The sequence below is a fragment of the Gambusia affinis genome, linkage group LG18 (assembly GCF_019740435.1).
Source record: "Gambusia affinis linkage group LG18, SWU_Gaff_1.0, whole genome shotgun sequence".
In the NCBI taxonomy this organism is placed as follows: Eukaryota; Metazoa; Chordata; class Actinopteri; order Cyprinodontiformes; family Poeciliidae; genus Gambusia; species Gambusia affinis.
The window spans coordinates 10700190-10723540 of record NC_057885.1 but is presented as its reverse complement, the minus strand read 5'-3'; the positions used below and the strand labels follow the sequence as shown (position 1 = coordinate 10723540).

The following is a 23351-nucleotide window of genomic DNA, read 5'->3' as shown; positions in this document are numbered from 1 at the left end:
GCTTCATATACACGATGTCCTGCTATGTTTTATACGTTGAAGATTTTATGGGAACGATTTATTGCAGGAAATCACCTTGCTTTTTGATCACGTGACGAGTCTGTGCTGTTATTTCCAAACTCTTTTTTCACAGTTTTTTTTCAAGCTGTGAAATAAACATTTCACAGTTTGATAATAAGCAATTTTACTTGTTATTCGTGCTGCTTTCGACTATGGTAGAGAGAAAAAATCCCAGCAGATACAGCAATTAAGTTATCTGAAGGTTTAGCTTTAACTAAAATCAGTGCAAAAAGTAAATTAAACTCAACAATGTTAAAAATGACGAGTGAATATAAAATGAAGTGTGCTCTTCTTCATCATCGCTGGTTCGTCTTCATCAGTGCCAAATAAAATGCACTAAGAAAAAGAGAAATGGGAGAAACTGAAAGTAACAACAGCCATTGGCTCTGAGAGTGACGCAGCAGCAGCAGCTCCATTAGAGCACATCTTTTGGCTGCAGACGGACAGAAGTTGGTTCGGGTCGAGGGGCAGAGCAGAACCAAAATGACCACGCTGGGCAACGAAGAGAAAAGATACGACCAAAGAGACACGACGCTGAAGTTCGTCAACAGACCTGATGCTCTGGATCCGATGCGTAAGAACCTTTAAACTGTTATTGTGTCGGTGTTGAAGTGACGTCGCTCATTTCCAAATAAATGCGAGGAAAGTTTTGTTTTGGAAACCTTTAAAACACTTTCATGCAAGTCAAAGGGTACATGAGGACACCACGTGTCTTCGTGACAGCTAAAAAACAAGATGGCATATGGTTTTTATTATTATTATTATTAGAGTCTGCTCTCTTCTAGCCCCGGATGAGGGGGATCAGGGTCTCCGGGCGGAAATGTCCTGCGGTCACGCTGTCACCCCGCAGTCCCTCACCGGGTGGTGTCGCAGCCTGCTGGATCAGGTACAGTTGAAAGTTTACTTTTGTTTTCTCACCAACACATTTACCGTTGAAGTGAAGAATCTGCGCCAAGATCCAGCATAAAGTCCAAGACGACACATGCAGCCCAGTTTTATGTTTTATATTGTGGGCCATAAACTGGGCCAGTAAACCGTATATTGACAGTATGGTTTACTGTCAAAATAATTATTTTAATTAGGAATTTCCTTTGTTTTTCAACAATAATCAGTTAATATGATCCACCGTTGATTACAATGTAACCAATACAAGACCAAAGAGATCCCTGGTCACATCATTTTGTAGGTTCTCATGAGGAAATTAATGCTTTGAAAGTTCTTGACACCCAGCATTAAAATATATTTTGACCTGAGGTGTAAATTTAAGTAGATTTCCAGTTAAATTCATTAAATCAAATTTATAAACTTGTGTCGTATTGAAAACTCAGAGAGCTGCTCAGTGGGACTCTGAACTCTTCACTCATCAGATTCATCTTTCAGGATGTTGTGCTGTGCAGAGTGTATGTAAATGATGCTTGATAGCAAGAACATAATCCAAGTTAATGATATCGTTCTCTAAATATTACACATTTCAGGGCCAGTATAAATTTAAGTGTCCAGCTCTAAAGGACGGCACCCTGCACAAGTGTGACGCTCTGTGGTCGTATCAAGAGGTGCGTCGCCTGGCCGTCCTGACCGCTGCAGAAATGCAGCATTTTGAAGAGAACATGGCCCGTCTGGCTGCGACAGAGTACTGCGACTTTAAAACAGTAAGCATCATGCAAACTCAAGATGAATTCATGAAACGATGTCCTGCGATGTGGTGACTTCTATCCTTTTGTTTTCTTTTCTTCTCTTTTTTGCCCTGCAGTGTTCCGGCTGCAAGTCCTACATTGAAAGAAAGGACCTGACTAACCTCTGCGTTCAGTGCTTAGTTTGCACTGCAGACCAGAAGAAACAGGTCCACTTCTGCTGGCAGTGCTTGAAGCCGTGGAAAGGTTCGGCTCCACGTTCTGATCGCTGTGACAACGACGGCTGCATCAACCATGACCTGGAGCTGCTCAGGACCTGCAAGACCACGTCCTTCCCTATGGTCCAAGGGGTTGTGGGCTGTCCCTCCATCCGGGCCTGTCCCACCTGTGGACAAAGAGTGGAGCATGACAGGACGGGCTGTAAGAACATCATCTGTCCTCGCTGCCAGGTGGAGTTCTGCTTCGTGTGTCTGAAGTTGACTCCTGAGTGTAAGAAGACCAGCTCCTACTTCATCCCCTGCAGTGCTGGTGTGGCTCCCAGACAGACGTCCATACCTGTGTGGCACAGGAAGTAAAAGTTGTTATTTCTTAACAAAGTTAATTTTGTAATATTAAAAATGTTCCAGGTCTTCTTGTTCATGTTCATCACCTTTAACAGTTGTGTTTTGTTTGTTTTTAACCTTATAACTTGCTTTCCAAATATGTAAGTGACCTGAATTTGCAAAACAAATAAAGTTCTTATTAAACAGATTTTGTTTAATGCCTGGTCTGTGTTGAGTGAAGTTGGGTGTAAAACTAACTTTTAAGCAGGCAGGGCCCAGAAGTTATTATTCATAATGATGAAAGGTTCCTACAATTACGAATAAGTTTCATTGTTTTATTAGTGCTCACCATCTATTAAATAGAGTAGTTCAATGTGTTTGTTAATCACTTAGACATCTACAGTATTTAATGTTGTTTATGTGCTGAACTCAGTTATTTAAAGCAACAATTCCTCTGACTGGTAAACATTTTAATCTCCACATATGAGAGAAGATTCTCACCTTCTGTTTCATTTTGGGAACTGGATCCAGTTGATCTGGTTTGACCGAAACTGAGATGACATAAGCATCGCACACCAGAGATCCCTTCCTAAGACAATCCTGATGTGTTTTGTTTTGTGAAAAGTCTTTCTCGCTGCAGACTGGTGGACATTACGCAGTTTGAACTGGTTTAACTCTTCCAGGTTGATGGGCAGTAACAATTGCTTTTCTAAGGTTGCTGCTGTTTTTCTCTTCTGGCCCTGAATCAACATCGTGGTGCGAATCACAGTGGATTGATAAGAAGACATTAGTCACTTAATAATGAAATTACTTTATTCCTTAATAAAAGGATTATTCCATGATGATGGATGAATCCTTTAATGAACCTCAAATAAAAAATATTTTCTTCCAGTTGTTAACTTAACGAGAATAAGAGCCTTAATATTTCAAATTGAATTAACTTCATAAGTTGAGACAAGATGATCTAATTTTTGATAGCTACTGATGGTAAATTGATTATAAATTGATTACTTCTGCATTAAATACAATGGAAATAAAAATGATTTAAATAGTTTTGCCTTTAGCGACATCTGCAGGATGTAACTGTATCTTCTGGCAGTGATTTTGTAACCAGGGTGTGTTTTGTTTTCCTCTAGGACTGCTTCACCAAAAACCTCTGAAACATTGTGTTTAAATTTTCCCTTTGCTCTCAGTTACATTAATATGAGAGTAAAAATGAATGCATTCAACCAGGGAGTTTGATTGAATGTACATTCTGTTATTTTAAATTTGTAGAAGAAGAAACTGAAAGTAAAATCTTGCTGTAGGAGTGTGGTGACAGCCTGCCGCCTCAGATCATTTCCTGGTTGAGGGCAGACACTTTTAGCCGACTAAGTGGAAGAACAAAGTAGGTCTGAAATGAGCAGCTTAGATCAGGATGAGAAAAGATTTGACCCCCTCGACACCACGCTGAGCTTCGTGGACAGACCTGATGACCTGGAGCCTGCATGTAAGGACTAAAAACTGTACTGCTGTTGTAAGAGTATTTACTGTATTTATGTATTTGCTTCTCAATGATTTGTAAAATAAGGGGGGTCAAGTTTTGCTTGTACATTTTTCAGTATAATGTCCACTAGTACAGTGTCCGACTCACTGTCTGTCTATTAGTCAGTGATGATGATGAAGATCAGGGTCTTCGAGCTGAAATGTCCTGCGGTCACGCCGTCACTCCTCAATCTCTGACTGGTTGGTGTCGCAGCCTGCTGGATCAGGTACTGAATTACATCACATTTCACAAGCAACATTTTATTTCTTTGCTCATTTCTTTTCAATGTTATACCTTCTAACACGCTTTTATTTTGAAATTTAAACAGTTCCAATGCACAACTAAAGACATTGTATATAAGAGGAGAAAATTTCCAAAGTCAAAGTCGATCCAAGCAGTGGGATTCATTAACAACATTGTTCTCTTTAAGGCTGTATAATCATCAGGGGATAAAACACTAATTATAGGATGAACTACATTTAATTTGGTGTCGGCTTGTTCTCCATCCGTGTCCGTCTGGGATGGATCCTTCATGCAGCCGTGATGCATTTAGGTGACCAGTGCTCATGTACTGGTGTATGTTTGAGTTTAAAGACAGGAAGACATAGTTGTCAGACTTTCTTGAAGGTATTTTCATTTTGTAGTACATTTTTATTTCTTTGTCTTTCTTCTTGTTAAAAAAGGCACCAGGTGTCAATGGCTGCAAACAGGTTCAGATGTTGACCAAAACATCAGAGTCCTCAGTGGACTGGAGGCTTTTTGACCTGCTCTCCTAAAAACAGACATTAGCTCAGTATTTTTTAAAAAGTACATATGATGTGTTTAAAATTGGACAATGACATAAACCCACCTACCCAGAGTTTAACACATTTGTTCAAGTTGTTCTGCATCTTTGTGGTTACATGTTTCGTTTGTCTGACCGTCTCAGGGTCAGTACAAGTTCAGGTGTCCTACTGTAGACGAAGACACCCAGGAGATATGTGGCGCCGTGTGGCCGTATAAAGAGGTGCGGCGCCTGGCGGACCTGAGCGTTGAAGAGATGGAATACTTTGAGGAGACCATCGCTCGCCTGGCGGCTGCAGAGTACCAGGAGTTTAGAGACGTAAGTGACTCTAACTTCAGGTCAGTCTTGACTTTAACAGCTCTACTTAAATCATTGTTTTTCTCTTACAGTGCCCTGGATGTAAGAGCTACATTGAAAGAAAGAACCTGACTAACCTCTGCGTTCAGTGCTTAGTTTGCGCTGCAGACCAGAAGAAACAGGTCCAGTTCTGCTGGCAGTGCTCGAAGCCCTGGAAAGGTCCGGCTCCACGTTCTGATCGCTGTGGCAACGACGGCTGCAAAAACCATGACCTGGAGCTGCTCAGGACCTGCAAGACCACGTCCTTCCCTGAGGTCCGGGATGTCGAGGGCTGTCCCTCCATCCGGGCCTGTCCCACCTGTGGACAAACAGTGGAGCACGACAAGACGGGCTGCAAGAACCTCACCTGTCCTCGCTGCCAGGTGGAGTTCTGCTTCGTGTGTCTGAAGTTGACTCCTGAGTGTCTGAAGACCAGCTCCTACTTCATCCCCTGCAGTGCTGGTGTGGCTCCCAGACAGACGTCCATACCTGTGTGGCACAGGAAGTAAAACTGCAGAAACAGAGACTTCCTGTTGAGATCTTCTTACTGAAACTTGGATGAAATAATCTCAAAAATGTTGCAGTTCCTATTGTTGATGTTCATCAGCTGTGAGACTTCTTGAAATTTCTTCTTTGGCCTCCAACTAACTAATAAAACATATTTTTTTTTACTAAAAGTGTTTGGCTCTGTCTCAAAGTTGGACGTAGGAATTTTTTTTAGCTATTTAATGTGGAATTTGCTTCTGTAAAATCATTGTGTTAACAGGTTTTGGAAAATTATAATCTGTTATATTTGAAACCCGAAGTTAAGAAGCTTTTATTGTTTTCAATTGCAAATACACAGAAAACAGAGAACTTTGGTGGATAAAACAACATCTTTCTTTGCATACTTTATTTATACCTATTGAGAATGGAGTCCAAAATCTTTCTTTATAAATTCACTAAGTAAAAAAAATAATTTCCCACCAGGAAGAAATTAATTTTATCAGTACCCAATAATTTAAATGAATCCCTCTAAGACACAGTTCAATCACTTCATTTATGTCGTATTTGCAGTGGGATTCTCTTTGTGTTCTCATTATATGTTCTTCAAGACAGTTGTCTTATTTCATGTTTCTTTTGTTTTTATTTTCATATTCTAAGTTTGGGTTTTGTATGTTTTCCACACAACACCATAAAATGTTTGCCCTCCACGGGCGATGATTAACTCCTAAATACTGTTAGCCCACTAGGTGGCGCTCTGACTCACAACGCTGAATTACTGTAAACTCTGTAATTCCAAGAAGAGACGAGATATTTTGGTCTCAGCATAATTTACATCATGTGAAAATACAATTAGTGTTAGATAAACTACAATTGTTTTAGGATAAATCTTTTTTGTGTGCTGACAGATGAGGAATATTTATTAATCTGCATTCATCAAACTGATTTAATAAACAAAAAAGTACAGAATTATTTACGTGGACTAAACCATTAATGATCGTGTCTGATGACTTGGAGGCTCCAACCAAAAGGTCGATCTTATTAAAGAGTGAAAATGAAAGTTACATCACAGATCCTTTTACCTGTTATATAATAAACCAGACCGATAGGTTGGGCTTTGGTGAATCTGGAAAGTACCTGGAAGTTCTATCAGGTCATTTGCTGCCACCAGGTGATCGTGACAAAGACCTTAACAATGTCTTATAAACTGGGGGACATTTAGGGGAAATCCTGTTTATTAGGAAAGACAACATTCATTTGAATTTTATTATTCCAGCTCTTATTTCCTGAAATGTTGACGGGATTATCTACAGGAATCTTATTTTCTCCTTAGCTGCTGTCTTTCTCCCAAAATCCCAAGACTGAATTAAAATAATTAACCTAATATTTTATATTATCATCTCTGATAGAAAGAAATGTTGTCCTATGGGACTATAATTTTTAAGAGTCTGTTCCTATGTTTTGGCAACACATTTCAGTATATCAACACACTCTGGGTGATAATACTTTCATACTTCTATGTGATAAATATTATTTATGTTGTTGTATAAATTTAGGTCCAGATCATTTCAGTTACATATTTGACCACACGACTTTTGTAACCTTGTCTATTTATTTAGGGTTTTATTTGACATTATGAGATGTATGTTATTATTATTAATACTAATTTCAATAAACGGGTCAAAGGTAGACACAGTTCATATCCATAACATGCAACATTTTGTAATCACTGATTACATCATCATCAGAAAATTTTTTTTAACTTATCCACACAACCAAAGAATTAGGAATTACCAAATAATTTTAAATCATACCCTGCTAAGATCCACTTTTTTATTTTTCCTTTTTAAGCCACGCCTTTAACAACAGTGAACACTCCTCCGTCATCATATAAAAGTCCTCTTCAGTCTCTTCGCATCACAGCTTTAATTCCGGAGCAGAGATTGAAGTCATCAGAAGAAGCCATGGCTTGTAAGGTCCAGGTCCGCGTCTGTTTTGAACAGAACCTGAAAAAAACGATCAACGTGTGTCAACAAGAAGAGGAGCTCAAACACATTCCTGTGAAGTTTCTGGTAGATTTAATACAGGAGCTACGCGTTGACATCGGTAAATACACCTGTTGAAGAATTATCCTTTCAAATGCATTGAAACATAGAGCTTATGAAATGATTTAGTTTAAAAAGTCAGTTTCAGTTTTAAAATCCACAATTATCTTTTATCTGGGACATTAGATGCTATTTGTTCTAAACAATTTTAAACAATTTAAGATAGAGGTGTGTAATTTGTCTGATGGAATCACAAGAACTGTGTAATAAGTTCTGTGATTATATCCTATAAAGGATTTTATTTTATTTTAGGTTTTATTTTAGAAATATTTCTTTCTATTTTTTAGGAAACTAAATCCACTCCTGTTTGTTTTGGACATTGTCTTACTGTGTTTTCGGTTTTGTTTTGCGCAAAGGTCGGTCAATGAGATGATTTGTTTCATTTGATATTTTCAGCAGCTAGAGTAGTTACAGCGGCTGCAGCAGCTACAGTACTGACGAAGATGGCTCTGATCTACAGAGGAAAAACCCTGCAAGAGACACAAACGTTGGCTGAATGCGGGATCAAGCACAAGTCAGAGATCCACGCGGTGATGCGCTGTGACGGAGGACTGGATCTGATCGTCCACGACCCTGCTCCACTCTGATCCACTCAACCCAAAACTGGACACCTACCTTTACTAGATAAATGTCCTCCTGTTTGTTGGAACAACACGAGAACGTTCTTTATAACATCACTATAATATATTAGTGGAGTCACGAAGCTTATAATAATTGTGAAAAATGTTTAGAAAAAAGAGAGAGAGAGAGAGAAAGCTCTGTATGTAAAGTGAAAACAAAAATGAAATCGCCCAGTCATTCTCGTGTGTTGTTGTTGGTTTTCACCCCAGACATTAGCAATACATGAAAATATGATCTCAACATTCCCGCAGCGTGTTTTTATTCATTTATAATTATTTGTCATTATTGATTATTGTTCCTGGTTATGTATGGACACGTTTTTCGCTTTCCCACTGAATAATTGTTCTCTTGTTTGAAAAAAAAAACAACTGTTTGTTTTTTTTACATAATGATATTTGATACATTATAAATCTCTTATTCCCTTGAATGAATAGTTGCTGAAGTTTTGTGATTTCCCCCCCACACATGTAGAAAAACCTTTATAAGTTTCTTTGAAAACATAAATACTGTGACAAATGCCAAATAAAAAATAAAATAAAATACGAAAATAACTGTAAATTACTTAATTTGAATAATTGCTATTTGTACTTTTAATTTTTCTGCATGTTTGATGCTATAAATAAATACACTATCAAATATTTCGATCTCTGTGTGAATTTAGTTTCTTTGTTTGCCTGTCACTTTGCTGCGGTTGCACAGAAATTTACATTACAGGACAATAAAGGATATTTTATTCTATACTAATGGTAATCTGATTATTCATTCTTCTTGATAAACTGTAAATTATTCACACCAGTTAGTTTTTATGAAGTTAAAGTGCGAACAATAAAAACTATAATATTTATTCTTTGTGGTCGTGATTTTTCACTGTTGTTCATTAACCCTCCTGTTATGTTCCGGTTCAAATTGACCTGTTTTAAAGTTAAAAACATAAATAAATAAATAAATAAATAAATAAATAAATAAATAAATAAATAAATAAATAAATAAATAAATAAATAAAATAGTTGGAATATTTTTTTATTTTTATTTATTTATTTATTTTTTTTTTGCATGAAACGTTTTCTATTTTTCTTAATAGGTGCACTCTACATATAAATTTAAAATTTATTCAGTTTAGACATTTGCACCCTCAGTCCCCTCCCCCGTGTCTACTTTTTACATAGATACTGTTCGGGTCAATTTGACCCGGCAGTCAAGTTGAAGTGCAAAAAAAGATTTAAAAATGTCAAATTCTATATGTTTTCTTGCAGCTATGAACCATATTTCACCACACACAAAAACACAACACACACACAAGCCCACTTTCTCACTACTCTCTTTACTTCACTAGGAAACTGCGAAAAAGCCGGTGCTCAAAGAACTTTTAACGGAAACCTTTTCTGTTCCCGTGGACAAACTCCACCCACACTGAGTGGACACTCAGCAGAAGTGGAGGAAAACATAAATACTCTCTGCATGACTCATTTATCTTGATTTTAATCAGCGGGTCAATTTGACCCTGAACAATATGTGTCTCAAAGATCACCCATCGAAAAAAAAATGAAAATGTAATAATATGTGTATATATATATATATATATATATATATATATATATATATATATATATATATATATATATATACACACATATATATATATATATATATATATATATATATATATATATATAAAAAAAATATATAAAAACATATACATATATATATGTTTTTATATACATACTTTACCAAATATCAATTTCAAGGAAATTTCTAGGCTTTTTTCAGTGTAAATTCAATTTTTATGTCCAAAAGAGTGAATGAGTAGGTTGTCGTCATTAATCCTTAATTTCTGAGAAATAAAAAAACATCATTGCACAAATATTGAATGAAATAGTTAATATTGGAGTTAATAATCAGATGCAAAAATGTTTTGCAGGAATTTTTTGGTTTCTGACACTATTGCATGATTAAAGACGGATCAAATTGACCCACCAACATTATTGCTGTAGAAACGAACACAATAGAAGGGTTAAATATCATCCATCCATCCATCCACCTGCTCGTCTTTCCATGTAGGCGTGTCTTCAGCGATCAGCTGCTCAGCAAAAGTCACATGACTCGTAAATAATAACCAGGCTCGAAATCGAAAGAGTTTCCTTCAATTAGACTTAACATAAGTTGACTGTTTTCAGCGTCGCAGCAGAAATCAAGAAATCTTTCAAGATGAACGATAAAACTAAGCGCTACAACCGGAGCGACTCTACAATCCGATTTGTGGATGAAGAGGATCAGTTTGACTGTGAGTGGCTCGTTTCAGTTCATCAGCGCTTTAATTATACGTGTATTAGTTTTCACTGCAATTTAATCTTGTTTAAAGCAGAAATAGTTTGTATTTAAACATGCCGAAGGATCTCATTGGATGTTTCTGCAGTTCTGTGTGAAGGTTTTGATTCCCCAAGAGCCCGGATGTCCTGCGAACATGTGGTGACCCCGATGTCCCTCACAAAGTGGTGCCAACAATTACTCAAACAGGTGGGATATGATTCAAATATAATCTTAATCGAAATAGAAAAGAGAAATAAAAAAAGAAAAAAGAGAAAGACAACTAGTCTTATTGTGATCTAAACAAAAAGTAATGAGATGATCGTTTTCCTGGTGGTGTTTATTTTCCACATGTATTTTCCACAACAGAAAGATGCTGACACAGTACTGTTGTTTTTTTCCCCCTCTTTTTTTGGTTCTAGTTTTTCTGGTAATTAAATGTATTTAAAATCAAATTTTTCATAAATATGAAAATCTTATTGAAGAAAATGTATCTATCCTCTCCTTCAAAACATTTGTTGTTTTTATTTGAGTTGCAGATACCCTTCAATGTACGAAACAGAGAATCATCCAAAACAAAACATGCGCAAATCTTTTAATTCACAATACACTCACATGTTTAGGAATGTGTCTCTAATTTAAATGCATTGTTTTGCTTTCAAATGTGAAATGTTAAGTATTTTATTCTAAGTCTTTTACTCTTTTTAATTGAACTAAACTAAATGGATATTTGTTGTTTCTGCTGCTTTTAGTTTATTTACCTTCAACAGATTCATTGTAAAGCTTTTAAAGTTGATTTTCCAAAAACAAATACTCAACTCTGAAATTTAGAGTAAAGCACAGCATTTTTAACAGAATATTAACAATTGGTTAAAAGGAAATGAGGAACCTATCAGATTGTTGAACATGTCTTTTTTTCTTTTTCTATCTTTAATCCTTATTATTTTTGTGATTATTTAAATAAAGGGAAAAACAAGGTTTGTGTGCGGTCAGTCTGGCTGTGATGCTGAGTGGCCGTATCAGGAGGTTTGCAAAATGGCCGTGCTGACCCCTGAAGAAATGAAGAACTTTGAGACGACCATGGCCCAGAATGCTGCCGCCATAGATCCTAATGCAAAGTTTGTAAGTATCTAATTAATGACATAATTATAACTGCACACAGTCTTGAGTCTGACTCAAATCCCTCTGTTCCTCTCGTCCTCAAACACAAACAGTGTCCAGGCTGCATGACTCCTGTGACCAGAGGAAGCAGCTCAAACCTCTACGTCTGCTGCCAAGTGTGTTCAGTAAAGACCGGACGCAGCTTTGGGTTCTGCTGGCAGTGTCTGAGGGAGTGGAAAGGTCGACAGCCTCGATCCGACCGCTGCGAAAACGACGACTGCCACAATTCTGCCCTGAAGACGCTGAGAGAGTGTCCAGAAGTCCAAATTGAGCTAGCGGGAGGAATCAAAGGGTGTCCATCGGTCCGTGCCTGTCCCACCTGCGGCTCACTGCTGCAGCACACTGGGAAAGGATGCAAAGAGATGTCATGTCCCCGATGTAACATGAAGTTTTGTTTTGGCTGCCTAAAAAGTGTTGATGAATGTATAACAGATGACTTTGATATTTGTGGTATTGCCCCCAGACAGACGTCTATTCCTATGTGGGATGGACGTATTATTCCACATAGGTATGGAGATCTATTCCACCTCCATAGACGTCTATTCCGCATCAATTCCTATTTGGAATATGAATAGACGTCTATTCTATTCTACGTCCATTATGTGATGTATTCATGATGATACATCACACCATGAGGTGATGTTTCTCATCATGGTAGCTCATGATGAGCTACCACTATTTTTTATTTACCTTGTTGTTCTTCCTATTCATGTATAATCTTTAAAATCCAATATTTGCAACAATTTGAACAATCTTTGTACTCTGCTAACTACAAAGTAGCTTCCAAATAAATCTTGTCATGTTGTGAAATGTATTATGAAACTACAATAGATGAAGAAAATCTTTGGGAACCACTGCTTTAAAGGATCTCCACACAAATATGTAGCTTTTTGTGCTGTTTGATGCCTCTATTATTGTATTTGCATCAAGTAATCCTATCATATTGTAAGAGTCTTCTTTTATTATTCATAAATCAGTCTTTGTCACTTGATTGCATTTTTTCAGTAGTGCAAACTGAAAATCAGGAATTGTTGAACAAATAAAAATGTTGCTATTGTTTTGGCTAATTAAAGAGTGCAACTTTATCCAAATCATTTATTCAGTTTGAATAATTAGACAATGTTTAAAGAACACAAGATGTATCCAGGACTTGGGCCACAACTGTTGTGTTTCTTGTGACCTTTGAACCAAAGAAAACTTCTTACATGGGTGTAGGGGAAAGACGACTGGAATATTATTCAGTATCTTAAAACCTTGATTTCACAAGAACCAAATTTTGCATTTCATTTGGAAATCAAGGTACCGGAGTGAGGAAGTCGACAAGTTTCTTGACGTGGATTGTGGCGTTTCCAGAGTCAGTGATAATGACCTGCTGGTGTTTGTCCTCTGTGTTTATCAAGTCCAAATTCAGTTCAGTCTTCTACCAGGAAATGTTAGAGGACTGATAAACTTTATGGAGATGCTGATTATTTAATTTCCCAGCAGGACATGGCACGTCTCCCCACTGACAAATGAAACCTGCTGGTTTTGATTACCGTAGTATCACTGTTCTGGTAACAGTGATACTGTAGTATCATTGTTCTGGAGTGATTAGATAACTGACCCGACGCAAACCTGATAGTGAATTTATGGTAGTCGAGAAAAAACGTCACCAGATCCAACAATTTAAAAGACCAGAATGTCGCTATACCAAAAAAACTTGGTAATCAGTTTGATAAATTGTGACAATCAATATGTTCAACATTAACTGTCCTTGATTAATTAATGTTGAACCAAACGAGGAGAAGCAGCATTCAGCATCTATGCACCACAAATCTGGAACAAACTTCCAGAAAACAGCTTGTGACAGCTGAACCTGCTGTCCCACAGAATTGGTAATGGTTTTCTGTTTTTCTTTAATGTTACTTTACATATATTAATTAGTGTTTAGTTTAGATTTATCTATATCTTTGAAATTATTTTTATTAGTCTGACTTTTTAAGTTAACTATTTGAAGTGCACACATTTAGTTAACTTTATTTGTCAGTTCTTTGTATTTTTTGTTAAAGACAACCATTTAATTTCTTCCTTTTGAGTTATTAGTTTCCTTTGGACCTGCCCCTGGAAATTATAGATGAGCTCCAGCTGACTGAGGTCCACGGATGTCAAACTCCCTCAGCGGGCCAGTCTATTTGTTTACCAGGGGAAGGGGATATTTGGTTTATAGTTTATTTTGACCATTTATTTAATGTTTCTTCTTTTTGAAAGTTAGTTTAAATTTGATATTTATTTAATTTGAAGATTTAATAATAATCTCACTAATATTTGTTAGGTTCTTGTGTGTTTAGTTACCCCCTTGTGTGTTTTAGCAGTGGTCTGATCAGCCACTATTTAAGTTTCCCTCATGTCTTGTTTGTTAGGTCAGTTTGTGCTTGAGTTTCTTTTGTTACCACTTGAGTTACATTTTGTTATGTTGACCTCAGTTTTGGGCCCAATTTGTCATTTTGAATTATTTTGGACATTTTTTGTAATAAATTAAGATTATTTTTGGAAATTATTTTACGTCTCCTTGGCTGGTTTATGCAAAACCCTCACACAGCTGAAACACTGACTTCCTTCAAATCTCAGCTAAAAACCCACTTGTTTAGAGTTGTATTTAAAACGTAATCAATTACAAATTTAATGACCGAATCTGACTTGGTGTTCTGTTTTATTGTTGATTCTATGTTGCATTGTGTTTTTGTGTTTGATTTGATGTAAAGCACTTTGAAATGCCGTGCTGCTGAAATGTGCTATACAAGTAAAGTTTGATTGATTGGTTGATTGATTGATTGAGATGTTTGTTTAATATAAGTTACACCAAACAGGTTGCAGAAACAGCCACATCACTGAGCAGAGAAAACGATTTTCACAAGGTGGAGTGAGAATATATTTTATTTACATCACACAGATTAATTAAACTAATCAGATTAATAAACTCTGAGTCCACAGTCTCCCCTGAACCTGCTTTTCTTCTTTCTACTGGATAAAGATGTGACAGGAAACATAATCATCAGCCAACATTTAGTTTGAACCACTGAAGACAAAGATGCCTCCATGCTTTTAATTTTATGTCAAATTGTGACTCTTCTGATGTGAAGGTCAGAGCAGAAATAGAAACTTGAGGAAACATTCTTCAGTTCTGTCAGTGTTTAATTTTGGAGAACCAAAACTGTAAAATGTATTAAAAACTTCCTGATTGTAGCAAAACCTCCATGTGGTTTTCTGCTGCTGTAGCCCACCTGCTTCAACATCTATTGCATTCTGAGATGATGTTCTGCACAAATTTTATGAGCTACTGTTTCCTCTTTTTAATCTAAAACCAGTCTGTGCACTTTCTTCTCACGTCATTGAGTTTTTTTTATCCACAGCTGCTCTTCTATTATTTGAACTCATTCTCAGGAAATGTGTGTGAAAACCTCAGTAGTTTCTGAAATGCTGGTTCCAGTCAGTCTGACATCAAGAAGTCATGTCCAAGATCACTTAAAATAATTCTTCCTCATTCTGATGCTGACTTTGGTCTTTATCAGTTCACCTTAAATACACCCAGGTGACTTTTTCATAGGAAGCTGCTTCCACATTATTGTTTGGCTCTTCAGTAGGAGAATAACAGAAACTAAACATCATGAGTCAAGTATTTTCAGGTACTTTCCAGCTCCTCACTTAGTTTTTGTTTCATTTTGTTTGTTTGTTGAAAACATGAAGCCAACATTGTTTTCTTTAGTGACACCTGAATTCCCCTAAGCTTACATTTTCACCTTCCTTCCTGTTATGGAAAAGCAGGCATAAGTAAAAACATTTGTATCTCGTTCTTTTTCTTTCTGTTGCCCTCGCTGTTAGAGAGGACAAGAGTTGTAAATCTCTTTGGCATTTGAAGTCTCTATCGTCTCTGTCATTGCAGCTTTAAAATGCATTTTAATTTGTATATTTGCAGCCACATTTATGAAGATTCTTGACGGACTCTAATTGAAATATTATAGAAGAAAAGACAAACAGCAGATGTTTATCCCAGTTGTTTAACAGATTTTGACAATTTCTTTATGGAAGAAAGAATTGTCCAGTCACAACTCGTTCTGAAATTCCAACATCCCCAAAACTTGCAGCTGTCATGACGGATTTAAGAGAATTGATATGAACTGAATTTCTACTTGTGAGCTTTCATGACTTTATGCTGTGTTGTTTATCAGTTGAGTGAAATGTTCTAGTCGCTAGGTGAAGGAGAAAGCTGTTTAGTGACTCCCTCTCTCATGGGAGTGTCTTTTACTGCCTGTTTATTTCCGCGGTGGCTCAGCAGCAGAAATCGTTTCTGCGACGGAGCTGTGAAGGAGAGCCGAATCAGTTCTGTCGTCAGTGATTCAGTATGAACCAAGGTAAAGGCTAAATACTGAGTTTCCAATAATTACGTCATTGATCTTTTTATGTTAATATTGTAAGATGTTCTGTCACAAAACGTCCCACAGACATTAAGTATTATGGGTTGAGAAACCAAGGAGCGACATGTTACCTGAACAGCATTCTGCAGGTTCTGTTCATGACCAGAGTGTTCAGAGAGGCTATAGAAAGGTTAGTGAACAAATCAGTGGTCCCCAACCTTTTTATCACCGCGGACCGGTCAAGGCTTGGCAGTTTTACTGCGGCCTCCGGGGACTGGCCGGGAGGAGGTCACGTGACACAATTTTAATTTTTTTTGCCCCAATTTTTCCCTAACGACAATCTTAGAACGTTCCGAGTTCTAAGACTTTCGCTTGTGATAATCTTACGATTATCCTGTCTGTGTGGTGTGTCACGTAGGACGTCGGACCGCTCCGATGCAAAATCTGGCATTGGCCCTTTTATAGCGGCGTGTGGGTTTTTCCCTGGCTAGGAGCGAGAACGCAACCTGTTGATTGTGACAGGTAGAGTGGTGACGTAAGCACGGGGGGAGGGAGCATCCCAAACAGTTGACATGGCGCCATCGAGAGTCCGGTTTAGTGCATAGAGCAGCTGCTTCCACCGTCTTTTATCCAACGTTTTTTCTTTTTTTCTCGAACTGGTCGAACTTGTTGTACTTTTATCGGCTCTGTGGTCACAGAGGTTTGGAAAATCCTTAAATCGTGTGAACCAGACCTAAAACTCTCAAGCTCTACTGCCCTAATGCTCTCTGACTCTGGTCGCTATGGTAACGCTTACATAACCCTTTAAAATAAGATACGGATGCGCCACAAAGAACGAATATTTTACTTTCGTGAAAATTAATGGGAGCCCTGCACTTGTCTCTCTGCAACGAGACGCTCCCGTCTGGGAGTGAAAGGAAACAATAACTCCCGAAGTGATGCACAGGCTATTCATGGTCAGTCTGAAGCTTCATTGCCTCATTAACGAGCCGGTCACCATATCATGCAGAGCTTGAAATGTGGGAATCACCTACCTGGATAAATCCATCCTCCTGACTCTTTCCCCTTTGCAAAGAAACTTTACAAAGACATTTGTTTACTCATGACTAATTTTTCTGCTTGTGGGCTCAATGTTGGCGCGCAAGAAGGATTTTCAAAATAAAAGATCTTCCAGACTCAAATAATACATAAAACGGAAATATTTAATTATTTCTTGCGCTGTCCGGTACCAAATGGTCCACGGACCGGTACCGGTCCGCGGCCCGGGGGTTGGGGACCACTGGAATAAATCATATAGCATGTTTTGTATAGGGAGAATATTATATATATATATATATATATATATATATAGTTTTATATATTTTTTTCAATATATATTCTGTATCTCTGACAATATTCTATAAACAGTTGTTCAAAACACCATGAAGACAACATCAATGCTCGACTCCATACTTTGTTTGAGAGTTTAAAAGAAAAAACATCAGAAACCACAGAAGTTACAAAGACACTGAGAATTGAAGGTACGTAATCAAATACATTTATCAACTGTTAGCTTGTTTCTGAATAAAGGAGGATACTTTCCTTCATAATGGGGATGTGTGAATGCAATAGCTTCAACATAAATCTCGACAAGCTTTAGAAGAAACATGGATGAACATGAAATATGAGTTTAAGCATTAAATGTAAATCTAAAAATACATCATTTTATGTGTCATTCTTCCTTCATTCTCCCAGTGTATGAACAGCAGGATGCTGGTCAGTACCTGGAGAAGATTTTATCTGGGGTCAGTGATAAAGCATCACAGGTAAATTAATCATGAAATCACTTTGGGATCAGTATGGAGAGGGAGCTACAGACTGTGAATGAAAAGTAAAAGCTGTTACATTTTAAATCAAATTGTATTTTCAGATATTCAGAGGAAAGCTGAATCACAGGACTGTTTGTGAGAAATGTCGCTCACACACTGACGACATTGAGGAATTTTTCTTTCTTTCTCTTCCACTGATGGATTCTAAAAATGGAAACTTCAGTGTGGTAAGAAACAACCTGCATAATGGAAACCATTTTATGATCCAGACGAAACTCTGCTCATAAAAGTCACCTAGAATAGTCAATGATTTCTGATTATTACTTAGTAGAAACTGAGTTGGCAGAATGGTGGACAGCACCTGGTGAAGGTCTCTGCAGTAACAGGAAGTGTGTTTTCAGGAGGACGGGATTCAGGAGTTTTTAAAGGTCGTACAGTTTTATGGAGAAGACCAGATGTACTGCGATGAGTGTGAAGAAAATAGTAACACTACTGTTGTAAGTGAAATGAAACTAGTTTTGCATAAGATGACATTTACAAGCAACAAACATGCTTGGTTCATTTATGGAAAACAGACAATTCAGAAAAATTTTAACAACGCATCAATTTGTACATGTGAAGCCGCATATTTAATTACTGATTATAAAAGGACACAGTACCATGTTTTTCTTACCAACTATTCAGACTAAACCCTCCCTGTTGTTGTTTTAGATCAATGAGGATTAACAAAAGTTTTTGTACATTTCATACATTTTAATAGTAGTTGGTAGCATTGCCTTTAAAACTTCATGACCAGAGTCAAATTTCTTGGCTCCATAAACTCACAACAGAGAGGGTTTAAGTTTTGGTCCATTTTTCTCTGACAGAACTGTTTGAACTGCTTCACGTTTGCAGGCAGCCTTGCTCAGGGTTTATGATGGGCTCTACAAAACACTGTTTTGTTGTCCTCAGTTCCTTCTCTAAATAATTTAGCAATATAATTATGGTTGTTGTCCAGTTGGATGACCAATCTGTGCCCATGCTTTAACTTCCTGGTTGATGTCTTTAGATGTTGCTTCAATATTTTCACTTCAGATTCTTTTATTACGATTCCATCTACTTTGCAAAGTCACCTCTTCCTCCAGCAATAAAACACTTTGAAAAGTGGAAAAATAATCACAGTAAATTAATAAATTTGTGGTCCTAACTAATCTAAAACCAGAAAAGGTTTAGTTTGTTCAGAAGTTTGTGAAAAATGTTGTGTTTTTAATGTTAATATCTGCTTTTAATCATATTAATGTTGTGTTTCATGTAGACATATAAACTACAGCATCATCCAGAGATTTTGATTTTGCTGCTGAAGAGGTTTGAATACAACTACAACTACAGGTCATACCGTAAAGACAGCCGTGCTGTGGATGTTAGTTACACCATCAACTTACCTGAGGTATATTTCACATTATTGTGATTGTTGTCCATTTTCTTTTCGGTTTACAGATTCAGTTGAGGATAACTCATATGAATGTGTGAATATGGATGTAAATATTTAGACTTATGTAAACCAAGATGAAATGGAAAATTAATTAACCTGTTTATTTTTATTTTTGTTTGGATTTATTAGTGAGGGTCCATCTGAAAACATTGTATGAGTTTAGTGGGTTCATAAGGAGTTTATAAGTTTCTTACTTTGTCTTTTCTCCTTTTCAAGCATGTTAAGTTTACTGTGGTACAAAAATATGTCTTTTACTTTCCTTGTTCTTGTGCATGATTTTATACTACTATCATGTTTGAAATAAAGTTTCATTTCATTTCATGTGTGTGTTTTGTTGATCAGAATCAGACATATGAACTGTATGCGATGGTGGATCACTTTGGGGTTCTGACAGGTGGGCATTACACAGCAACAATCAAACCTGAGGAGGAAGAAAGCTGGTATGAGTTCAATGACTCCACTGTGACACTGGTGAGAAAAATTATCCATAAGCTTTTAAAGATTTCAAAGATTTTTTATACAGTTAATATTTTGCTTAGTCATAATAACACGATGCTAGTTTGATATGTCATTGTTTTGTTTATAACAGCTTGATAACCAGATGCTCCAGAGAAAGTTTGAGAGGTAAGAGCCTGTCCAGTTTTGTTATTTTGTTTATTTTCACTGTTTATTATAAACTAACTTCACATTGTTTTTGTTCCAGATCTCGAAATGCCCACCTTCTCTTTTACAGGAAGCAAAGTAAGAAGAAATCAGACTTTTTAATCATTTATACTGTGTCCATTTTGTCAATACTTTCTAATGTAAATTTCAGGTATCGGTTTACAAGATGAAGGACAAGAAGAAGAAGGACAGCCAAACCTGGCTGAAAACCACAATCTGATTAATGAATTGGACCAGAGGCCTGAGAGGATCTGTTGTTGTCAGAATAATTATGTGGCTATTTCTCTTCCAAATTCGATTGGCTTTTGGCCAGCCTTTGCATTTAATGCAATTTGCAATATGTTTTGCAAACGTCCGTACCGAGGTGAAGAATAGTATATGTTCATGGTTTCAAAGAAAGATGCAGTAAAATTAGCTCAACAGCCATTCCTCTGCCCCCCAAAACTTTCAAACTTTCAAACATACCATCCACTACGACCTCTCTCTATCACAGAGGTATCAATTTCACTCATGCTCTACACAAAACAGCAAGTCGGCCATCTTGTATTGAATTTATCTCTGTGTTTCTTTGTTGATGTTTACATGATTATTTGTTGTTGAACTTAATTCACCTGTCAGATTCCTTCTTTGGTTTAATGTTGATCAGTTTTTCTTTCACTAAGAGCCAGTCACTCTGTCTGCATCCATCCACTTGGTGGCGCTGTTCATATTAGTAAGGTAATAGTTGAAAGATAAATTTTCAGAATGGACAGGAAATGTTTGTAATGCAAGTCTGAACCATGGTTGACGTGTATTATTGGATTATTATAGAGTTTATAAATGATGTTTGCATCAAACAGCTGAGGTTGTTTTGCTTAATAATTTAAACGCTGAATAAAAACAAAACTTTGTCTGCAGCAACTGTAAAAAATCTGTCAGAATTGTTTGATGTTATAAATTGTAATTATATAAAACCAACTTATCTGAATGTCTGTGATGTTTTATTAATGCATTATAACAGTGTTTGATGTGTAAGAATATATCGGACAGTGTACAATATAATCTTTAAATGTTAGTTTAAATCACCAGTTCTTCAGTGTGTTAGTTTATCATTTATTTTGAAAGGACAGGAGTCATAAACCAGAACTGACAAAAAAAACTACAGCTGATAGTTATATTCAACTATTGACGTTAAACGAAAATAATCACGCAAAGAAGATGATAACTTGATTCACTTTATGTAATTCCAATTGGTGTGATTCAATAATAATGGTCTTTAATTTACTGACAGCTGCGGAAACCCTCAGTTTTATTGACCACCAGGCGGCGCTGTTGTTCTTTATGTCTGAAACTCTTCATGACAGCAGTGACTAACTTTCCCTTTTACTCCAGTAATTCAGAATATGTCACTGAATTAAATAACAAGGAGGTGCATTAATGAACCATGCCTCAATATTCACCACACGATTTCTTCTATTTTTCACAATCTACTTTGAGAAAATAAACTTACTTGTTAGATTTGTTTCTGATGAATTTTACTCTCTAGAAATGATGCTGCAGTTAGACTGAGATGTTTAGAGCCGCTGCAGGAACCAGACTTTAAGTCAGAAACTTAAAATAGTTTCTAGAACATGTTGAGTTGCTGCCATCAGAAAACCCGGCATCAAAAACAGAACCAACAAACTGCTGTTCATTTTTTAACCTCTAACTGTTAAAATGCTTGGTTTTTGCACTTATTTAATGTTTTTATTTGTGTAATAATTTTCACTGCAAAAAGTAAATCAAAACTTAAAAAATAAAAGAGGAGGAGACTCAAAACCTGCCTGGATAAAGCGCTTTAATAATCAGACCCATTCCAACACAAGAACTGGAGCTGAGAGAATATCCTGTAGATCACTTTAATCCCAACACTTTGATTCTTAATCTAGAATTTGGTCTGAATTTGACTCATCTGTGGTTTTCACAATGTTCCTCTTCAGGTTTGCAGCAAATTATCTTACATTATCTGCTGTATTTCATTGTTTAAATTGCATGGAAGGGAAAAAGAGCCCTTTTTAAATCCAACATTTTATTTATTAATTCAAAACACAAGTTTGTTGAAGCTGCTCGACATTTGTTCTCTCTGTTTGACTCACTGAAAATACCAAGAAACAGGCAAATATCTCTGCTGATCATACAGAGAGATGTGATAATGTTCAATACATTCAGAATCTGGCAGAACATTTTATTTATTTATTTAAACTTATTTAAAAACATTTAATTGAGAATGAGGAGCGATGTGATTCCATTTAATGTGTGAAACGAAGCATTTTAGACATCAGGCATAAGACATTCTTTACTTCTCCGAGTTTCACCCTCCTTATCACCCAGACCATCGTCAGTAAAACCCGGTTCAGGTTCTCCTCCACCATCTAAACTTATAACCATCTGTATGTAGGACTTGTGTGTGATTCCATAGTCAAACAGCCTCTTCGTGTCGTCATTCAGTCTCTTGTTTGCAAAGATCAATTTTAGGTCCTTTTTTGCACGTTCTGCAAACATGGAGATCCAGAATCATAATTCAATAAGTACAAACCAGACTAAAGACATTTATTTTTAAACTACAGAACTATCCTAGTTTAAAAAGGAGAAGATGTTTGTGAGGCTTTGTGACATTTTGTCAAAGCACTTAAAGAAAATATTGGAAGAATGTTATAAATTTATTCTTCTGACTTAAACTTCTCACCGTAAATCAAAACAAACTCCTCGGGAGAGAATTCAAAACGATTTCCTTTTGCATTTAATTTTATTAAAATGGTTGTTCCTGATGTTTTAACAATTCTGTTTTACATAAAACAGAGAAAGTTGAAGTAAATGTTTGTTGGGCTGATTTATCTCAGTGAGTTTACCTGAGTACCAAGAAAACTTGTCAAATATCTTTTCTTTCAGCTGATTCACAGTTATTTTCTTCATCTCCTGCTCGGTGTTGCAGAGGTCAATCGTGGTTTTCTCTCCATCTATTCTACTGACCACAACCTGGTAGATCATTTCCAGATGTTTACAAATCTCCAGCAGCTGCTGAAGTCAGAAAAAAAAAAACTCCTAGGCATTGGTGTTTCGTCTTATAATCCTTTACACTTGTCAGCAACCTGAATGACAAAACATAATTACAAAAAATAGAAAACAAAAATAAGAGTTTATAATATCATCTTCATACAATAGCAGAGATCAAAAACAGAGGGTGAAGGAGACATAATTTATTAATACATGTTTAAAAGGATGTTAAACCTTTTTGACTAACTGTTTTTATTATATAATCATGATTACATTAAAGACTCTTACACAAAAGACAAATGGCACAAAAAAGTGAAACAAGAAAGGAGAGGAGAGGAAATCTATTAACCTACCCTCAGCTGTTACATTACGTACAGTTTAAGGGTGTTTCCAGGACATGTTTAATTGACGCTCTCTAAGCTTACTGTGCTAATCGAGCGAAGTAAAATGTCTG

The 23351-nt window shown here is 36.6% G+C and overlaps 4 protein-coding genes and 1 long non-coding RNA gene across 5 annotated transcripts; 4 read left to right on the top strand and 1 right to left on the bottom strand.

Annotated features, from left to right (window-relative positions):
- The first annotated feature begins 355 nt into the window (after window positions 1-355).
- Window positions 356-2439, top strand: LOC122820078 (probable E3 ubiquitin-protein ligase ARI5). The gene is made up of 4 exons (XM_044097248.1): window positions 356-634; window positions 846-946; window positions 1536-1709; window positions 1811-2439. The coding sequence occupies exons 1-4, from the start codon at window positions 544-546 to the stop codon at window positions 2264-2266; spliced, it is 822 nt and encodes a 273-aa protein (XP_043953183.1). The 5' UTR covers window positions 356-543; the 3' UTR covers window positions 2267-2439.
- Window positions 2440-3367: 928 nt separating this feature from the next.
- Window positions 3368-5567, top strand: LOC122820077 (probable E3 ubiquitin-protein ligase ARI5). Its single transcript, XM_044097246.1, has 4 exons — window positions 3368-3722; window positions 3881-3984; window positions 4687-4860; window positions 4932-5567. Exons 1-4 carry the CDS (start codon window positions 3632-3634, stop codon window positions 5385-5387), a joined length of 825 nt encoding a protein of 274 aa, XP_043953181.1. The 5' UTR covers window positions 3368-3631; the 3' UTR covers window positions 5388-5567.
- Window positions 5568-10114: 4547 nt separating this feature from the next.
- Window positions 10115-12624, top strand: LOC122820076 (probable E3 ubiquitin-protein ligase RNF144A-A). The gene is made up of 4 exons (XM_044097245.1): window positions 10115-10368; window positions 10501-10601; window positions 11358-11513; window positions 11606-12624. The coding sequence occupies exons 1-4, from the start codon at window positions 10293-10295 to the stop codon at window positions 12125-12127; spliced, it is 855 nt and encodes a 284-aa protein (XP_043953180.1). The 5' UTR covers window positions 10115-10292; the 3' UTR covers window positions 12128-12624.
- A 3214-nt stretch (window positions 12625-15838) lies between these two features.
- On the top strand, window positions 15839-20337 carry LOC122820682 (ubiquitin carboxyl-terminal hydrolase 47-like). Its single transcript, XM_044098252.1, has 11 exons — window positions 15839-15940; window positions 16031-16133; window positions 17351-17463; window positions 17678-17748; window positions 17853-17978; window positions 18153-18248; window positions 19046-19177; window positions 19565-19693; window positions 19812-19846; window positions 19926-19963; window positions 20037-20337. The coding sequence occupies exons 1-11, from the start codon at window positions 15931-15933 to the stop codon at window positions 20258-20260; spliced, it is 1077 nt and encodes a 358-aa protein (XP_043954187.1). The 5' UTR covers window positions 15839-15930; the 3' UTR covers window positions 20261-20337.
- A 1329-nt stretch (window positions 20338-21666) lies between these two features.
- Window positions 21667-23351, bottom strand: LOC122820075. The gene is made up of 3 exons (XR_006368726.1): window positions 23251-23351; window positions 22753-22992; window positions 21667-22395 (listed from the first exon to the last, which is right to left on the bottom strand). It is a non-coding gene; the product is annotated as an uncharacterized LOC122820075 (long non-coding RNA).